General features: G+C 41.2%; 1 protein-coding gene across 50 annotated transcripts in view; it reads right to left on the reverse strand.

Annotated features, from left to right (window-relative positions):
• KCNMA1 (potassium calcium-activated channel subfamily M alpha 1) overlaps positions 1–19,676 on the reverse strand; it is a 760,956-nt gene that overhangs the window by 143,696 nt on the left and 597,584 nt on the right. For 27 of the 50 annotated variants that reach the window (XM_021072164.1, XM_021072146.1, XM_021072135.1 and 24 more), the window contains 2 exon segments: positions 10,490–10,558; positions 683–769 (listed from right to left, as the gene is read on the reverse strand). In XM_021072164.1, coding sequence (XP_020927823.1) covers positions 683–769; positions 10,490–10,558 — 156 coding nt within the window. 50 annotated transcript variants of the gene reach the window in all.

Raw genomic sequence — 19,676 nt, forward strand, 5'->3', positions numbered from 1 at the left:
CTGAGTAAATTTGCCTGGATGATATTAAGTGCACTAGACAAGAGGCCAGTTGTCTTATGTTGTGTTGTTCTGAGGTATCAAGAATCCGGATGATCTTTTTTTTTTTTTTTGTCTTTTTGCTATTTCTTGGGGCGCTCCTGCGGCATATGGAGGTTCCCAGGCTAGGGGTTGAATCAGAGCTGTAGCCACTGGCCTACACCAGAGCCACAGCAACGCAGGATCCGAGCCGTGTCTGCAACCTACACCACAGCTCACGGCAACGCCGGATGGTTAACCCACTGAGCAAGGGCAGGGACCGAACCCGCAACCTCATGGTTCCTAGTCGGATTCGTTAACCACTGCACCACGACGGGAACTCCAAGAATCCGGATGATCTTAAACAATCACTTAGATTCTCTGGGACTGACTTTCCTCTCTTGGAAAATGAAAGAACAGGTATCGAGGGCCTCATAGATCTAAATGTTATTATTCTAATTCAAAGATGTGGAACTGACTGTGTGAAGAGGAGTCCATGGAAACACTTGAAAGTGTCATCTTTTTTCCTAAGACTCAGCACCATTTGATGTCCACAGACATGAAAAAAAGTTCGGGTCTCAGTATACATTGAAAGCAGACCCATCTCGATGGATGGAGAGGTCTATGGCTGAGCCAAAAAGGATGTCAAATGAAAATAAACTCTTACCTTTTAACTTCTTTGGCATCACTTGCGATGAAAAATCCTAAAGTACCTTCTTGGATCTTAAGATGGTTTCCAGGATTAATTAATATACTGCTCAGTGAACAAAAACAAACAAAGAAGACACAGTTATGAGGTCATGTTCTGAAGAAAACCTTGAAGTCTACATCATATACTGTTAACTTTATAGGGTGCCCACTAGTCTAATGCTTTCCCCAAAGATTGTGCCTAGAGCCTGAGGTCCACTGCCCCACGCATTTAACTGGATAATGCCATCATAAAGCTCTGCTGCCCAGTCCCCAGGTTGGCATGCTCCCAGTTGCAAATAGCAAAGCAAATCTACGTTTGAGGGTTGGGTTTGTACAATGGCATTGCCATCATGGGCTTTTGATGTGAAGCCAAGTTCCTAATAACACATCCCTTTGGAAACTGCTATTGATGGTCAATGCTGAGTGTTACTGGTCTAAGAGAGCCACCCCTGCACTAATTTTATTAGATGACAAAGCATTAATGGGACCCCTATATGCATATAAGAACATACATGTACACACCCCACATATTACTGCTGAGAATGGTACGAGACACCTGTAACCAATGCAGAAGCAAACAGTACATCTGCATAATGCTGATAAGAACATGGAAGTGGATTCCATGGACAGCTTATGTAGAAAAAATTGGATCTACCTTAACAATAGAAAGAAAAGGGCCAGCAGTTGGAAATACTTAATGATTCCAGTCTGCTATTTACAAAAATGTACGGGAGTGTTTGCATAAGGTACGTGTCTGGTGTATCCTGATTGGGGCCAACTGTAATTAGAAAACAAATGCAAATTATCCCTACAAAAACTTGCCCTGCAGGGAAGTATGAATCTAAATATACACTGTCCTGTTTCAAAGTAGTAATATAAGTAGATTAAGGGACTAAGTTGCATTTGGAGTGACAGGAGAGATAAATGTATCCTAATCTAATAAATGGGTGAAACAAACAAGTTTAATTCTCTTCAGATCAGAAGCAGAATACAGGAATATCTTCCACAGAGACTGAGATGAGGCTTGGGGTTTAACGGATATGGAATTCAGGCATTCTAAGTGCAGCAGTAGATTCCACAGAGCTATTCTTTGATCTGAAACGTGGATGTTTAAGGGAAGAGATGTTTGGAATCAGGGTAAAGGAAGTCCTCAACTGTCCAAAACAATCCAAAAAGAGGGTAGTATTTAACATGTGACCTCTTACTGCTGGCAAAGCCATTCCAGAAACGTGCTGTGGCCAACAAAGCACTGTGTCTGTAGCAAGGCAGGAAGGACCCAAGTGAACTTGTGTTCTGTTCAGGGAACTTAGGGTGGATCATTACTGTAAATGTTTGTGATCACAAGAACAGCCATTATTACCCATAATGAGACCTGAGAGGAGGAGAACCATCCTGTGAAAATGTCGTGATTAACACTAAATGAGAGCAAGAGTCCATGAAGATTTGAGCGTTCTGTCCTAGAACCACAGGCTACAGTGAGCCTCCTCTCCAGTCAGGAAGCAGCAGGTCACACTAACAGCACAGCGTGCAGTGGGCAGGGGTGCTGTACAGACACCTCCCAATTACCTCTCCAACAACCATTCACCTTGATTTAACAGCCCTCTGACTTTTCAGGACTGTGAGGGGAAAAGGGAAAAGGGGCAAAGCTTATACAGTTTAAATGGATTCCCCCTTTTTTTTTTTTTTTTAAACAGCTGCATCTGTGGCATATGGAGGTTCCCAGGCTAGGGGTCAAATGAGAGCTGTAGCTGCCAGCCTACACCACAGCCACAGCAAAGCCAGATCTGAGCCACATCTGTGACCTACACCACAGTTCACAGCAATGCTGGAGCCTTAACCCACTGAGAGAGGCCAGGGATTGAACCCACATCCTCATGGATACTAGTGAGGTTCTTAACCCATTGAGCCATGATGGGAACTCCTAGATGAATTCTTTTTTCAAAGGCAATTAAACGGGATGCTTTCGAAAGGCAGTATTTCCCTTGAGCTGCAGCAGGTTGGCTCCAGCATCATCACTGCAGTGGCCTGGGTTGTTACTGTGGTGCAGGTTTGCTCCCTGGCCAGAGACCTTCTACATACCACAGGCACAGCAAAAAAAAAAAAAAAAAAAAAAAAAAAAAAAAAAAAAAAAAAAAAAAAGGCAGAATAGGAGAATAGGCAGAATGGTGGCTTTTGTACCCTTTCTTACCCTCATGACTGCATGGCAATTCTTCTGTGTCCTGGCTTTGCAATCAGAAATTGGGTCCAATTTCCAGCCTGTCATTCAGTATCTACCTGACTTGGGGCAAGTTACCAAGTTTCCCTAGAACTCAGTGCCTCACCTACAAGATCACAGTGAAGGTAAGCATTGTCTTTCTTCAGAGGATTAAGAGAGACAAGGCACAAAAAGCTCAATGCTTACTGGCTATCATTATTTTTATTATCTATTATGGTGAAAAAAAAGCCAAAAGTGTATTTCATTTTTAATGAAATTATCATTCTAGCTGGCCCCACGGAATGGAACACAGGACTTCTTATTGAAATGTCCTGCCTACAATGAGATAAAGTTACAGGGTAAAGAACTGTACACTCCAGAATAATATACAAGGACATACATGGAAAGTTCTGGGTCCTTCTGGAGTTTAAAGGAGCTAATTCCTTAAAGTTGAATAAGCCTACATTTTGATGCATATTCATCTGAAAGGGTAAAAAAAGCTTCTGAGTGGAAAAAAAAATCCTATCGTGATTCTAACAATGCAATTCAAAAGGGGAAATTTGACACTCATCAATGTCTGGGTGACATATATGCGCAAAACAAGCCTCGCACAGAACCCTGTTTTCCTCCTTTACATCATATGCTTCATTAACTGCACTCCAGTGATCAAGCCCATTGTGTCATGGTGGGAATATGGTGATAGCAAGGTTCCCATCAATGGAAAGTTCCTTTTCATTTCCTTTGTTCTTTAGCAACGGTGAATAAGAATTGGCATACAGTGAGAATCTGGGACTGTCATTCCAGAGACGCCAGGTTGTGATAATTTATTGCAGCTTTCAAGCTTGCTTTAATCAAGTGTGCATGGTGGAGAGGAAAGATTTGGGGCCCTACTGTAAGGCAGGTTTGTATTCAAATCTCAGTTTCGCTACCAATGTTGGCTGAGTGAGGGTGCATGTGTCAGGCCGATGGGCTCAGGTCCTGGACTTGGGCTTGGACCTGCCACTCAGCCTCACTCTCCTCATCCATTAAATGGGATGAACAGTCACCAGCTTGCAGTGTCACTAGGAGAAATAAAGTACGCATTATGTGCTGAGAGCCACATAGGAGGTCCTCAATACATGACCACTGTTAATGGTAAACAATGTAAATACAGTGACTAAAGACAGATAGGTCATCTTTCACCACATCACAGCTCTCCACTTTGTCTTTGGTGCTAATTAACTACCCAGGAGGCACCCTACTGGCCTTGAAATACCTTTGTACTAGATGCAGGATCTGAAACATTTTATTCCCCCACAATATCTGGAGATGGGCTCACTTGGACTGGCTTTTGTCTGCAGTGTGAAGCATCTCTCCATTCATTAAAGCTTGCGGCTAATTGTGTAAAAGACACCATAAGCACTTCCAAGAACATGACTGATCGTGTGCTCTCTTGTTCTCTCTTGGATGGGGAGAGGCGTTCTATCACCTCTGTGTACGACGTGAGGCAGCAGCGCTGGGCGCTACCCCAATCAGGCTAAGGCAGCCTTCCCGGCAGCGATCAAAAACCTGAGCGCCACTCTTGGGAATAATGAAAGAAAGAAACCTAGAGACATAAAGAAGCTCATGGTGCTGGATTCCACCCATAGATTGAAGGGTTTGCTAAAGAAGCAGGTGCCCCTGATTTCAAGGAAAAATTCTTCCTGTGTAAGGGTACAAAGTGTCAAAGTCTCTTTGAGGAAATATATTACTCTTTTTGAATTTTAGACAGTGAGCCTTCTATCCGCATTCCAAATCGAGAAAGTTTAAATGGAGTAAACCCTCCTCTCTTTGGAAATATAAAAAGATAAGGATCCTTGACAGAAGTAACTTTTTTTCCTGCCAAGTGCCTGCCACCCATAGACTGTGTTATTGACCTTCTAATGGGAATATGTAAATCTTTCCAAAGATCTTTGATCTCTTAAAAGAATCTCCAGTGTTAAGTTTGTTTTGTCCTTATGACACTGCCAAAAGTCTCCCTCCCTGTCTATCAGTTTAAATCAGTCTCTTGCTCCAATTTTGTCTAATTCACTAGCTTATCAGAGATAAACTTCAAGACGTGTCATGTGAAGAATCAAGAAGGTCTCTAAGAAAAAAAAAAGTCCATATATCAATTAGCAGAATTCCAACAGGGACAGCTTCTTGGCAGTGGTGAACTTTCTCTCATTTCAAGGAACTATAAATTATCCTTTTTCTTCTATGACCTTGCTAATGTCTACTGAAAACATTCAGTAACAGCTAGAGGAAAAGGGTTGGTGTGGTCCCTTCTCCAAGGATTCATGTTTTCTCTCTCTCTCTATCCTTTGCTCTCAAACTAGTTTTGAATCTAGATTTATTCTTTGGTTCTTCATCCACTTTATGAAGCAAAGATATATTTTCTGCAGGGAATCCATAGTTCAAAAAGGAGTGAAAAGCACAATCCTATTTATTTACTTTCAACAATAAGTTTCTCATGGTTGCCAGCTTAGAGCCCTGCATGCAATAGGCGCATTTCGACTTTATGTTGAATGAATGGATGTCAGTTCCAAAAATCTCTCTTTTCCTCTCTGATAAAGAGAAAGGTGATCACAGCTGTTCTTTCACAGACCAAGCTGCAATTCTTATCAGTCAGGCCTATCAAATCAGTGATCGCTTCTCTTCTAGGGGATTGGCAACTGAGCTAACAATCTCCCGGATGCATTAAGTAGAAATATGTAAATGTACAGATATCCAAATGCCTAGTCACTTGGGGAGTTGGGACAATTGATTTCAGTATTGAAACGCCAGTCACTTAGAACTGAAATATGTGTTCCTAAACATGAAATACATGCACATGAAACTGCTAGCGGGGCTCAGTCCAAAGGGAAATGACCCTGTCAGCTTCCTCCAAGAGGGAAGCTCCTCAAGCTGCAGCTCATTTTATGGTATATCTCTCGCTGAACTTTGGTCAGGCTGGAGATTTGGGACTTGATGGTGAAAAAAATAATGTATTCTTCTTTTTCTACCACTTATGCATAACAAGTGGGAAACATCCAATTATTCCTTCTTCTATCATCCTGAACTTGAGTGGTTTGCTGCTTTGGGAGACAACCAAGGATCAGTAATTTAACAGAAACAGGTAATTTTTTAAGGAAACTTTTATCCACTATAGATAAATGTGACAGGTGTGTATTTCTCCCCACCCCACCCCCCGCCTCAATTTTGGCAGATGTATTGTACCATTCCCTGAGTGGTTACAAAAACATCACCCACATGAGAAGATAGTTTGTACTTGATAAGATGGTAATTATATCTGTGTCTAGCAAGCTAGTGGGACTTCACTAACGAGAGCAAGAAGAACCATCTAGGACTTCAGTTCATGCTGTATCCAGATGAACCAGGCCACTGGAAAGTGGCCTTTTGACCATGCAAGGTCATACATTGCCATTGGTGGGAATTTGACCTGATGGTTGTCCTGCCGTTTATGAGCTGTTAGGTCATAACCTACAGAAACCCAAAATCTCAAAACTTATTGCCTTTCTAGAACTTTTCATTTCTTCCAGGCTTTAAAATGTATTCTGCTGGAGTCCCACACAACTAGACACACCCACTTTTCCTTTTAGAATTATACATCGAGCACAGTGTGTAGTCCATGCTGCAATCTATTTGAACCCAATTCACTTACACAGAGACAGCATAATAAAGATTGCTCCCAGTTGGTCACACTCAAATGACTGCCACTGTGGTCTGTCAATGACATGGGCAAGGGCTTGTTTAGCCTGAATCCATCTCAGTAATTTTAGCAATGGCATTTGAAAATCTATTTTGGACATAAGGAAAATCGTAGCCATATGGGGTAGGGAGAGAGTTCATTTGGGAAGGACCATGCTGGATATTGGGTTCTGGGAGCAAGCCTTGTCACTTTCTGATTCACTTCAGGACAAGTCATGCCTACATCACAACATGCCTTCACCACAGGTTCAAAGGACTCAAAAACCAAAAGCCAACAGCAGAGGTGCAACCACTGTGGACCTTTGAAGATGCAAAGTGTTGCAGTAACTTCTCGCAGTTGGATCATATCAATAATACCAAACTGACAGGAAGCCACCTCTACTCAAAAAAAAAAAATCACAGAAGAATCTGACTTTGGAAAGAGTTCCAAACAAATACACACACACACACACACACACACACACACACACACACACAATTACAAACACAAACACAGGACAGTGATTACAACTACAGAGCCAAACAACTTTTGAGAAGATGAACAAGTATGCATCTCAATAGTATGTTTTCAACAACCTTGTCTTAGAGAATATATTATTTAAAAACTACATGGAAAATATTAAGCCAAAAAGTTAAAAAAAAGAAAACTGTCAGTGAGAAATTTGGTCATGCTTCCCGCAACACAAAACAGCAGCAAAACAGGGTGAGGTCACATGGTAAAAGTTGAGATACTTCATATTAAGAAATATGCCCAAACACACTGAGAAAAAAAAAAAGCCATGAGTTCATTTCAATAAACAGTACTCATTCAGGAAATCAAAGGTGATGAGCTGGCAATTTAGTAGCAGTGTTCTAAGTGTGTACTGAGTACTGGCCCAGAAAGAAAGTACACAGATGTTATCATCAAAATTAACATCAGGAAAAAGAGTTAAGTGTAAGGGCTTGGTCTCTGTTTTGTGGATAAAAGGACACGAATTCAGCTCTACAAACTGGAAACCAGACATGGGGAGGAGAAGGTCACCAGGAATGTGGATGTGGTAGGCAGACAAATGGCACCACAGAGTCTGGTGGACACCAAGACACATCAGGACAGAACAGAAACAGACACCAAGGGCTGGAGAGAAGCGTCCCCCTTTTTCAACTTTAATAGCATTTGTTCCCATCATGGGTGCCATGGCTGAAAATGAGATCTGGTCTTTGTTTTTTTGTTTTTTTTTGTAAATTTCCTGCAAAGAAGTTAGTGCGTCATCCAAAAGACTCAACAAATCAAACACGAAAAGCAATATGCTACTTTCAATTTTTATGTATTCCGGTCGGAGAGAGATTTGTATATAAAAATACATATATATTTATATATATATATGTATATACTAGACAAGGGAATGAGATTATATATACACAGACACATATATATAATCTCTATCTTCCTGAAGTCTTGGCAAAGGGTTAGTCCTGCGGTTAGAAGTGAAGACAGAGGGTGGAGGTTGGGAGGAAAGTTAACGAAGAGAGCATACCGCTTTCGGCTTCTGCAAAACGACAAGAAAAGAATTGAAAATCAAACAATTGGATCATAAATTGACTCACACCAGAAGGAAAGAAGGAATAAAACCTTTGTTTCAAATTATTTGAAGGATGCATGTGAAAACAAGGGTTTTCAGCAAAGCATGGAAACAGTATCATGGAGTGAAAGGGCAGCAAAGAAGGTAGTTCACACAGGTCAGAGGCAGGGGGACGGCGGGGGTGGAAGAGAGAAGCAGGGTTCTCTGCCTTTTAACACCTGGTCACTTAGGAAATGTGACAGGAAGGGAAATGGGACATTTTTAAATGAGGAACAAAATCAAAAATTTATTTTCTCAGGAAGGGTCAGGAACTCGGTTCTTTTTAACACGGATATTGTGTTGAAGTCCTGTGTGTTCTCGGAGGCATGATCCACATTCCCTCCAACACACCTTTTTTCCACAAGAACCCATGTGCTTCCACACTGAGACCAAGCCACATTTGAGGATTCAAGCTGGCAACTGCACACAGAAAGCCAAAACCAAGCCAAACAAGTTCTTTTCTCCCTTTTCTGAAAAATAAAAATAAATTCTAAAAAAAACTATCTGTATACATATGGCTTTGTTGAAAACATCTCAGATTTGTGAATTAATTGGAACATCCATCAACGCAAAGATTTCTTCAGGGACAGCGCTGAGTTATTTTTCTTAGAGTGGTGACTGGACTCACACCCAACCATTCGTAGCCCTTCTTTCTCCCTCCTTGGGACCCAAAGATGGCAGGTGGGAGGTGGCTGGTCAGGGTTCAGGGTGCAGTCTCCTGCCATGAAATTATTCCAGGATGGTCGAAAAGCACTATTCAGCATCACTGATATCCTGATTTTTTTTTTTTTTAGAGATGCACAATAGTGATAAAGAACATTAAATTACACAAGGATGTACTGACTTGGCAACATAAAGAATATCGTGTGCAAAACCTCAGGATACCCATCTTCCCCACAAAGGTACATGTGCGTACCAGCAACAACATGGGTAAAAGCAGCCATCCAAGAAGCACCCACCTGATCTGCTGGATAGCAAAGAGGCAAGGACTCTCAGGGGTTTTTTTGGTTTTGTTTCATTTTGCAAATAATATTCTTCACTTTGCCAACACAGAGAAGGAAAATGTATACCTACATAGATAGCTGTTCACTGCTATGGCCATGGTCTACTATGTGGCCACCAAATCGACCATTTCGTCTTCCTTTTGGTCGATTTGGATTTTCCAAATAGTTTTACATGGGATCAGATTGACTTTGTGAGGAATCTGATCTGGGGGTCAAGGTAAGAGAGAACACTGGATTGACTTGCTTACAATCCAGTGTTTGGTAGTCTGTTTGGTCATAGAGACGTGGACTGCACATTTGGGAGCCTGGCTTTATTGACTCAGTCGCCCTGATAGTGCAAACTCCTTACAGGAGGAGGATCCTTCTAGACTCTCCCTGCACTCTTCTCAGCTATGAAGGCATGGGCTGGAAGAGATCTGCACCCTTCCCTTGAGCATCTATAGGAAGACTTATTTGGCATAACTAGGAACAGACCATGGATGTCATTTCAGAGGACACAAGCCTGAGAATTTCTCAGGGAGCCCCTCTTTCTTCCAAAACTATTAAGAAGATGTGGGGAGCAAAAAATCATCTTTTCTCCATAAAGTATACAGTACTCCAGCAACAAAAATCCTTGTTAGCGCAACGCTTCCTTCTTCCAGTGCAAACTCATGTATTGACTGGGATGTTATCTATTTAACCAGACTCCGTCCCCCATCAGTCTGGCTTGCACATAATTAAGTGCAAAATAAATAAATAAAGAGGGCTCCTGCCTCCCGGCCCTGCTCTCCTGGCTAATTTACATGAAGCTAATATTCTGCCTTCTGGATTTCAGATGTACCGGGAGAAACACATATGGTACACAATAGGCTGCTTGTAATTTGGCCATCAAGAGAGCTGGTGTCTCCCATCACAGCCCTGCCCTGTGCCTGCTATGAAGGAGGCCAGAGTCCACCTGCATTTTGCTCACAGCAGTGAAAACTGGTGTAAGAACAGGGTTTGTCCCTGGTTTTATGCACAGAGGGTAAAAAGGGCAAGCTGGCATGATCAGGTGGAGATCTGGATGCCTGATCCCTTTCCCTTGGAGAAATACTTCTCTGAGTGCCTGGGTGGGGCTTGCGATGCCAGGCAACGTCTGGGATGGAAGTGGTAGAGCCTTGAAACGTGCCTTCAAGTCAGAGAGGTGGCGCGTTAGGGTCCACACAAATAAATAATGCGCCAGGAAGAAGTGGACTGAAAGATCCCAGGGCACACGCTCAACATCACAATTGGCAGCGGCCACTGTGTCACGGCAAACTTACCGACTCTCTCGGTTGGCGGACTTGTATTCAATGGCTATCATGAGAAGCTTGAGCTTCACAAAGCACAGCCTGCAACAAGATGGAGAAACCTGCCAGTCAGTGCTGCGGAATGACCAGAGCCACATAACAAACACTGTAATGACCTTTCCATCTCCTGACGCAGTCATTATCCAAGGGACCCTCATTCTACAGTCACTGTGCCAAAGGAGGGGGGTGTGAGCTCCACCTCCCCATCTTCCCCATTTCACTTGATTTCTTGCAAGTGATAAGGCGCTAAATGTTCAAAGTGCAAATTGCACTCAGGTCTGGATGTCTAGACACAGACCCCAAGCAGGGATTTGTGCCTGGGGATTTGTGCTGGGCCAGATTCATTAGTTACTCAGTCGGGTAGTAAAATGTTAACTGCAGGAGGAGGGAGGCATTTGGAGCAGCTGGACCCGTTCTTTGGATGCCATTTCGTCTTTTGTACAAATGGCTCATATTGTTGTTCCAAGCAGACCCCTGTGTGCTCAGAATGATGGTAATAATCCTTAGCCTCTGTGTAAGTGCCCAGCACATGACGGCAGCATCCTTACTCCTGGCTCCATCCAAGCTGTCTGACCGCATCTGCCCAGTGCTCTTGCCTGCAGCCCAGACTGCTTTGGGGCTGGCTGGTTCCCACCTCCAGGCCTTCACTCACATGGTCCCTACCCTGGAATGCCTTCTCCTCTCCTCCCAAACCATCCTCCAGGCCCACGTCAAATCAAACCTTCCAGGTCTCCTTTCTCCAGCCACTGCCAACCTCTCATTTTCTATTCTGATAACTCCTCCAGCACCTTCTCTGCAACCTCAATGTTTAGCTTTGAGTTGATTTTATGCTGACTATGATTGCATCCTACTGTTTGACGTGTCTTAACTTTTTCTCCTCAACCAGTGCAACTTCTTCAAGACTTTTGGACTTGTTTGAATTCCCAGAGGGCTGTACATAGAACCCTTGGTACAGAGAAACTCAAGAAATGAATAATATCCACTTACTGGAGTTTGGTTCTAAGAAAACAAAATAAAGATTTGGTAAAATATTTACACATAAAGATGTTCAAGGAAATAATATTGATACAGAGTAAAAAAACTGAAATTTACCTAAATGTCCAATAAAAAGGCAATCGTTAGAGAAAGTAGGGTACAATGTAGTATTAGCATTCAAAGTGGACATTTTATTTTATTTTATGGCCCTAAGGTGTGGCATATGGAAGTTTCCAGGCCAGGGGTCAACTTGGAGCTAGAGCTGCCTGCCTATGCCACAGCCATAGCAATGCAGGATTCAAGCATGCCTGTGACCTATACTTCAGCTCATGGCAATGCCAATCCTTAACCCACTGAATAGGGCCAGGGATAGAACTCACATCCTCATGGCTACTAGTTGGATTTGTTCCCACTGAACTAACACAGGAACTCCCAAAGTGACTTTCTGAAGAATATTTTAAGGCATGAGATCAATATATTATATAGGTACAAATTGGTAAACAATCTGATAAAGTTAGTTGAAAATGTATTTATAAACTCATAGAAATAGAACTCAGATAAACATACACACACACACATATATATATATTATGTATCACGAGTTTCTAAAATTGCTTATGTTTTCAGAGCTTCTGGATAGTAAAACACTGGTCGATTGATAGATTGAGAAATGAGCTAATGGTTATTCAGCTCCAGCACTGTAATGGGGTGGAGAGGGGTGCTGGGTCACAGGTCAGAGCCTTGGTGTTCTCATTTCATTCCCACAATATCCCTAAGGGGGAGATATTACCCCAGTCATTTAGACTTTGATTGGTATCTCTATTTTACAGGGATAAAACTAAGGCCAAGAAAGTCCATGTGACTTGCCCAGGGTCCCCAGCTAGTTAGTACCTGGCTGGATATCCAACATCGAAGCCCATTTTATATTGGGGGAGATATACAATAAGCAAATATGCCAGTGATTACATAATAAATTCCCAGATGAGTATAACTACTGTGCAGAAAATAAAATACCTAAGAGGATACAAAGTAACTGGGAAGGTGTGTTATCTGCCAAGATCCAGGAGGACCATCCTGAAAAAGTAGCACTGGGGCACAGAGCACTAGAGCATGATGAGAAGAAGTGGGCAGGAGGGGATCTGGAGAAAGAACTTTCTAGGGAGTGGAAACAGCAAGTACAAGGGCCCTGGGGTAGGAAGGAAGTCAGGGTATTTGAGGACCAGCATTAAGGCCAGCAAGGCTGCAGCTCAGTGAGCAAGGTCAAGTGTGATGGTGATTGGGACAAGGAGCGAAGTGGGAACAAGATCACAGAGACTTTGCCAGCCACAGCAAGGAATCTGCAGTTTATTCTAAGTGAAATAGGAGGTATGGAGTTGGCGCTAAACAGAGAAGTGACATAATCAGATGTGCTAGACCTGGGGATGTGTTGCTGGTGAGGAAGGTGCTGGGGAAGACCTCAAACTCTCCAGTGGCAATGAAGACCAATTGTTTATTCCTCCTGGGAGGTCATGGCCCCCATATCGCTTTCAACAGACAGTCTGATTTCAAAGGACCACTTTCATCCAGGGTTATTTGGTCTCTCCCGGTGATTTGCAGGTTTTCTGATTCCTGCCAGCAGACTCTAATGACCTGGGCTTTGTGCTGATTATGCAGTTTGCTGAGACACCAACCCACATATCCAACTATAGCTGGAAAAGCTTCTCTTAATTTATGTTCCATAGAGCACAGCTAACATGTACCCTTTATGGGGCTGTTACTTCCGGAGCTTAAATTGTTTAAAATACCAGATGGCTTATGCAATATTTGTTGAAACAAACTACCAAATTAAGTAACCACTTTCTAATGTAAATAGCAACTAAGTGCCAACAAGGAGAAGGCTGATCTTAACTTAGCACCTATCATGGAGAGACCATTTTGCTGAAACCCTATGAACAATGGCCACTCTGGGATTCTGCTGTTTCATAGAATTAAGGGTCTTTCTTTTTTTCCTTTTATAAAAAAATTTATTAAAGTCTAGTTGATTTACAATGTTGTGCCAATTTCTGCCATACAGCAAAGTGATGCTTAATTGCTCAATGACCTGATCCTATTGGTGAGAAGGAAAGAAAAGTTCATAGTAAGGGTGAATTATGTTTTCCTAGCTACCACTATACCATTTACCACATAGATATAAAAAGAAATGAGCTTTCCAACTCAGAAAAGTCAATAAACTCTACATGGTCTTGTGCATATTCCTTGCCTGCATGGGGTAGACCGGTAGACCTGAATCCTATACACAGCCTTACAGAGGCCTCTTCTGAAGAAACTTTGACCTAAGATAAGTCATTGTTCACTGGCAAAAGGGACTAAAAAAAGACAGACAGAATGACATAAACAGTGATTATGGGTAGATATTGGAGATATTGTGGGTTTAGTTCCAGATGACCACAGTAAAGCAGATATCCCAATAAAGCAAATCACACAAAATTTTCAGTTTTCTATTGTATATAAAAGTTATGTTTATACTATAGCATAGTCTATTGAGTGTGAAATAGCATTATGTCTAAAAAAACAATGTATATACCTTAATTTTTAAGACTACTTTATTGCTTAAAGATATCAAAACAATTATGATAGCACAGAGCTAGAACAGACAATAGCCAAAGCAATCTCTTGAGAAAGGAAAACGGAGCTAGAGGAATCAAGCCCCAGACTTCAGACTATATTAAAAAGCTATTGTCATTAAAACAGTATGGAAATGGCACAACACTAGAAATATAAATCAATGGAACAGGATAGAAAGCCCAGGAATAAACCCAAGCACCTATGGTCAACTAATTTATGGAGTTCCCATTGTGGTTTGTGGAAATGAATCTATCTAGTATCTATGAGGATGCAGGTTCGATCCCTGGCCTTACTCAGTGGGTTAAGGATCAGGTGCTGCCATGAGCTGTGGTGCAGATCACAGATACAGCTCAGATCCTATGTTTCTGTGGTTGTGGCGTAGGCTGGCAGCTACAGCTCCAATTTGACCACCTAGCCTGGGAACCTCCATAGTTCCCAGATTAAAGAAAAAGATTAAAAAACAAACTAATTTATAATTAAGGAGGTAAGCACATATAAAGGAGGAAATATAGTCTCTTCAATAAGTGGTGCTGGGAAAACTGGACAGCTACATGTAAAAGAACGAAATTAGGACATTCTCTAACACTATACATAAAAATAAACACAAAATGGATTAAAGACCTAATGTAAGGCCAGCTACAATAAAAACTCCTAGAGTAATCATAGGCAGAACACTCTGACATAAATCGCAGCAGTATCTTTCTTGATCCACCTCCTAGAGTAAATGGGATCTAATTAAACTTAAAAGTTTTTGCACAGCAAAGGAAACCATTAAAAAAAATGAAAAGACAACCCACAGAATGGGAGAAAATCTTTGCAAATGAAGCAACCAACTTGGGATCTCCAAAACATACAAACATTTCATGCAGCCTTATATTAAAAAACAAACAAACAAATAATCCAATCAAAAATTGAGCAGAAAATATACATAGGCATTTCTCCAAAGACAGACAGATGGCCAAAAAGCACATGAAAAGATGCTCAACATCATTAATTATTAGAAAAATGCAAATCAAAACTACAATGAGGTATCATCTCACACCATCAGAATGGCCATCTTCAAAAAGTCTACAAAATAGGGAATTTCCATGGTGGCTCAGTCGTTTAAGAACCTGACATAGTATCCATGAAGATGCAAGTTTGATCCTTTGCCTTGCTCAGAGGGTTAAGGCTCTGGCATTGCCACAAGCTGTCACATAGGTCACAGAAGCGGCTTGGATCTAATGTTACTGTTGTCATGGTTGTGGCACATGCCGGCAGCTGCAGCTGAGAGTGCCTAGGAACTTCCATATGCTACACGTGTGCAGCCATAAAAAGAGAAAATATCTACAGACTATAAGTGCTGGAGAGGGTGTGGAGAAAAGGGAACTCTCCTACACTGTTGGTGGAAATGTAAATTACTACAACCACTATGGAGAACAGTATGGAGGTTCCTTCAAAAACTAAAAATAGAACTACCATATGATCCAGCAAGTCTATTCCTGGGTATATATTTGGAGAAAACAATAATTCAAAAAGATATATGCACCCTAATGTTCACTGCAGCACCATTTACAATAGCCAAGACATGGAAGCAAACTAAATGTCTACCAACAGATGAATGGATAAAGAAGATATAGAACATATACACCATGGACAATTACTCAGCCATAAAAAACAAAATAATCCTTTATAGCAACAGGGGTGGACCTAGAGATTACCATATGAAGTGAAGTAAGTCAGGTAGAGAAAGACAAATATCATATGATATCACTTATATGTAAAATTGAATAAAAATAACACAAAAGAACTTATTTATAAAACAGAAACAAACTCACAGATTTCAAAATCAAACTTACAGTTACCATAAGCAAAACCATGATGCAGAGGAATAAGGAGAACAGGAACAACATATACATACTACTGTACACAAAAACAGACAATCAACAAGGACCAAGCACAGGAAAATCTATTCAATAATCTGTAATAACCTATATAGGAAAGAAGAATGGATATAGACATATGTATAACTGATTCACGTTGTTGTACACCTGAAAGTAAAGCAACATTGTAAGTCAACTATACTCCCCTCAAATTAAATTTTAAATAATTTAAATTTAAAAATGAATTACTATAGTAACATCAAAGACCACTGATCGCAGATCAACATAAGATATAATAATAATGGAAAGGTTTGAAATACTATGAAAATTGCCAAAATGTGACACAGAGATACAAGGTGAGCAAATACTATGGGAAAAAATGGCACCAATAGACCTGTTCGATGCAATGTTACCATAAACCTTCAATTTGTAAAAAAATAAAAATTAAAAATTAAAAAATTAAAAGTAAAAAAAAAAATTATTTGCAGAGTGTGATAAAGCCAGGTGCAATGAAATGAGGTCTGCCTGTATATGCAAAACAGTGCCACAACCATAGTTTTTCAGGCTGAGACAATTTAAAATTGGCTGGCCCAGCCTTTTTAGATGACAAATTGAGGTCCAAAAAAGGAAAACTGACTTGTTCAAGGTCAAATGGACTTTATGTATAAAAACCAAAAGTGGCAATCAAACAACTTGTTCAAGGTTAAACAACTTACATGTGGAAATGTCAAAAGTGAAAATCAAGTCTCAGTGTAGTGTGTTACACAGATGCTTCTTATAAAAGCAATGGAAATGAAGTGATTGCCGGAAGCCCAACATACAGACGCGTTCTGTTTGGTCAGCATAGTGTTTTAAAAAAAAAACAAACCAGAATTATTAGATACAAATAGGTAATTTCATATAAAAAAACAGCTTTTCAGCTTTCCTTGGTAAATCAGATATGGTCATACTGGAGCCACATTCCATCGGCTACAAGGGACTGGGGCTTCAAGTCAACTATACTCCCATAAAATTAAATTTTATTGTTTACCTCCACCCCTCAGAATGGGACATGTATTCTCCAATGTGCCACAGTCCCCACCACTCCCAGTAGTCTCAGACCTCTTCACTCTAATTCTTTGTTGCTAATTGCCTACCCCCATAGGCATCTGAGCTATTAATCCCAGCTCTAATGAGTATACTCTGGATATTTGCAAAATATAAATCTTGAGTAATTTACGATTTACACTGGAAACAGCACTCATCTCTCCCTACTTAAAAATCAGTTTTTCATTAGTTTTTGCCACAGAGAATTGGTGAATGTCAATTCACTAGGGTGCTGGGCTTAAGGCTGCAGCTGGGGCACAGCCTCTGTTGTGGGTCCAGGGGGAAGAGCAGACCACAGTGAATAAATGGGGCAGTGGGTGTGGTAATCACCTGTTCACCTGTCTCTGCCCTCCAAACTGAGCTTCTTCAGTGCAGAACAGATGCTTTGTTTCCCCGGCATTTTGCAAAGTGCAAAGAATAAACTTGCAGTAAATGTCGATTAAATAAATGTATGAAAGAATGTGGAGCAGAATCCCATGGGTCTCTGGAATGATCCAAAACAGATCAAGTGGTTAACTAGGAAAGCCTAATTTAGGCAGAGAAGGCCTGGAAGTGAGGATAGATTCATGAAGCAAGAAGCTTCTTAACTTGCTAGTTAGAAGCAGACAGAGAGGCAAAGAAGGACATAGGAGGAAACAATAGCAGTGATAGGCTCTGGCAATCCAATGGTTGCCTTCATTTCTATGACCCAAGGTAAGTACAAAGCTAAGATACAGGCAGCAATTTCTCCTCAGAACCCTCCATAGACCCTGTTACAAAGGATGGCCTTCAGACTACTCAGAATTGATGTCCTGAAATTAAATATTTATTTGCATCGTTTGATACTTTTTTGGGGGGAAAGCAAAATGGGTTTTGCTCATCCAATTCTTAGAGTCATTCTTTTGGCTAATTTAAGCACACACAGAATGGGGGTGGGACGAGAAAGGAGGCTTAGTGTGAGGTAGGAGAGAAGAAAGAAGCAAGATCGCTTTCATGATGTGATAAACAGGATGAAATCAGCCATAAGTTAGTGAGAATTTAATCCTTGGTTTCTAAAATAAAATGTCCCGATGTGTCCAAGGCAAGATGTTGCCACTGGTTGCAAAAATAATTACAGGAGAATAGAAACGACTTTTTTTCTTCCCCAAGAAAAAAAAAATGCCACTTGTCACAAAAAGGTCTTAAACCAGCAATCTGCAATAAAACTGTTGTAATAACAAGTTAGATTGCTTTCTTGATAATTATTAAGCAGAGGTCTACCAAATTTGACAATGGCATTATACAAAGCCTTTTTTTTTTTTTTTTTACTGCCAGCATCATCTGTTAACTACAGTAGTTTCAACCCAGATGTTCCTGAACAAAGGCTCTTAAGAATTAGAGTCCAACTGTTTCCACCTACCCAAGGGGAAATAAATTGTTCTTGCCATTAAATCAGCCCCCTTGACTAGAAAGATTGCTTGCTGGTGTGAATTAAGCATAGAAACCTGTCATAGAGTTTGCACCTTCTAATGGACTCGGGAAGGGTATGCAAAGATGTGGTTTGAGGGGTTGCTAAAGATGACTCACCCAGGAGTGAAGTGGGTGAGGACGGAAGAGGCAGCTTTCACTATGCCCTCCAAACCCAGCTCCACCTGGAAGTGCCAACCTCTCTTCAGTTACCCAGAGAGACCCTGGGAATATCGGGCTGACACATGGAAATAGAGTAGATGTGGATGTAAACACTGTGCATTGGGAAACCAGATCTTTAGGATCCAGGGGCTAGAATGAAAAAAGGCTCACATTTAGGAACTTTGATTTAAGATGAGACGCTCTCGAAATGAAAACATCTAGTTAAAGAAAATTTGAAACAGTGGGATTTGCAAGACTCAGCACCAGGAAAACGGAAGTGATTTAAACTGCTCATGAAAATAGCAGTTCAGGTTTCCCAACAGTTTCAACAGAGGTGGAGAGAGAAGGCTTTAGAACAGCTCGACCCTCAAACACACACACACACACACACACACACACACACAACCACACACACAATGTCTCCACCAGCACATCTAAGACACTTGAATTTAAATGTGATTACATTCTTTGATACAGACAATTGTTTGTCTAAAATGGCAATAAATGTATTTTAGAAAGGTTTGCTACTATGATTAATCAGAAATGCAAAATGTAAAATGTGTTTGCTATGTGTACCCAGCATCAAGTCAAGCCCCAGAATTTCTACTGGATTGCCTCCGGGACCCCTCCTATAAAGAATTCTAGACCTCCCGCTGCCTCTGTTGCCTTCAATTAAGGGCTTTAGTAGAGACTACAGTCATCAGTTTATTCACTAGCATGTAGAAGGATTACTGGTCACCTTCTGGGTCCCTGCCGCAGAAATAATCATGAACTGTATTCCTGTCTGCGTTTCATATATGCTCCATCCTCATTACAATGTCCCCCCCCCAAAATTCCCCAGGCCCCACACTGTCTAAACCAGCATAGAAGCATCCAGGCTTGCACCTGGACTGGAGGGAAGAACCCCTGCCCTTTAGCCCAGTGACGATCTGGTCAGAGTTCCTCAAGTTACTCATTAAATATTCCACATCAAATCTGAATTTTAACTGTTCCATCAGCTGATGGGGACACAGAGAGACACACATGCTTTTAAATACATCTTTTGT

The sequence above is a fragment of the Sus scrofa genome, chromosome 14 (genome assembly GCF_000003025.6).
Source record: "Sus scrofa isolate TJ Tabasco breed Duroc chromosome 14, Sscrofa11.1, whole genome shotgun sequence".
NCBI classification, from domain to species: domain Eukaryota; kingdom Metazoa; phylum Chordata; class Mammalia; order Artiodactyla; family Suidae; genus Sus; species Sus scrofa.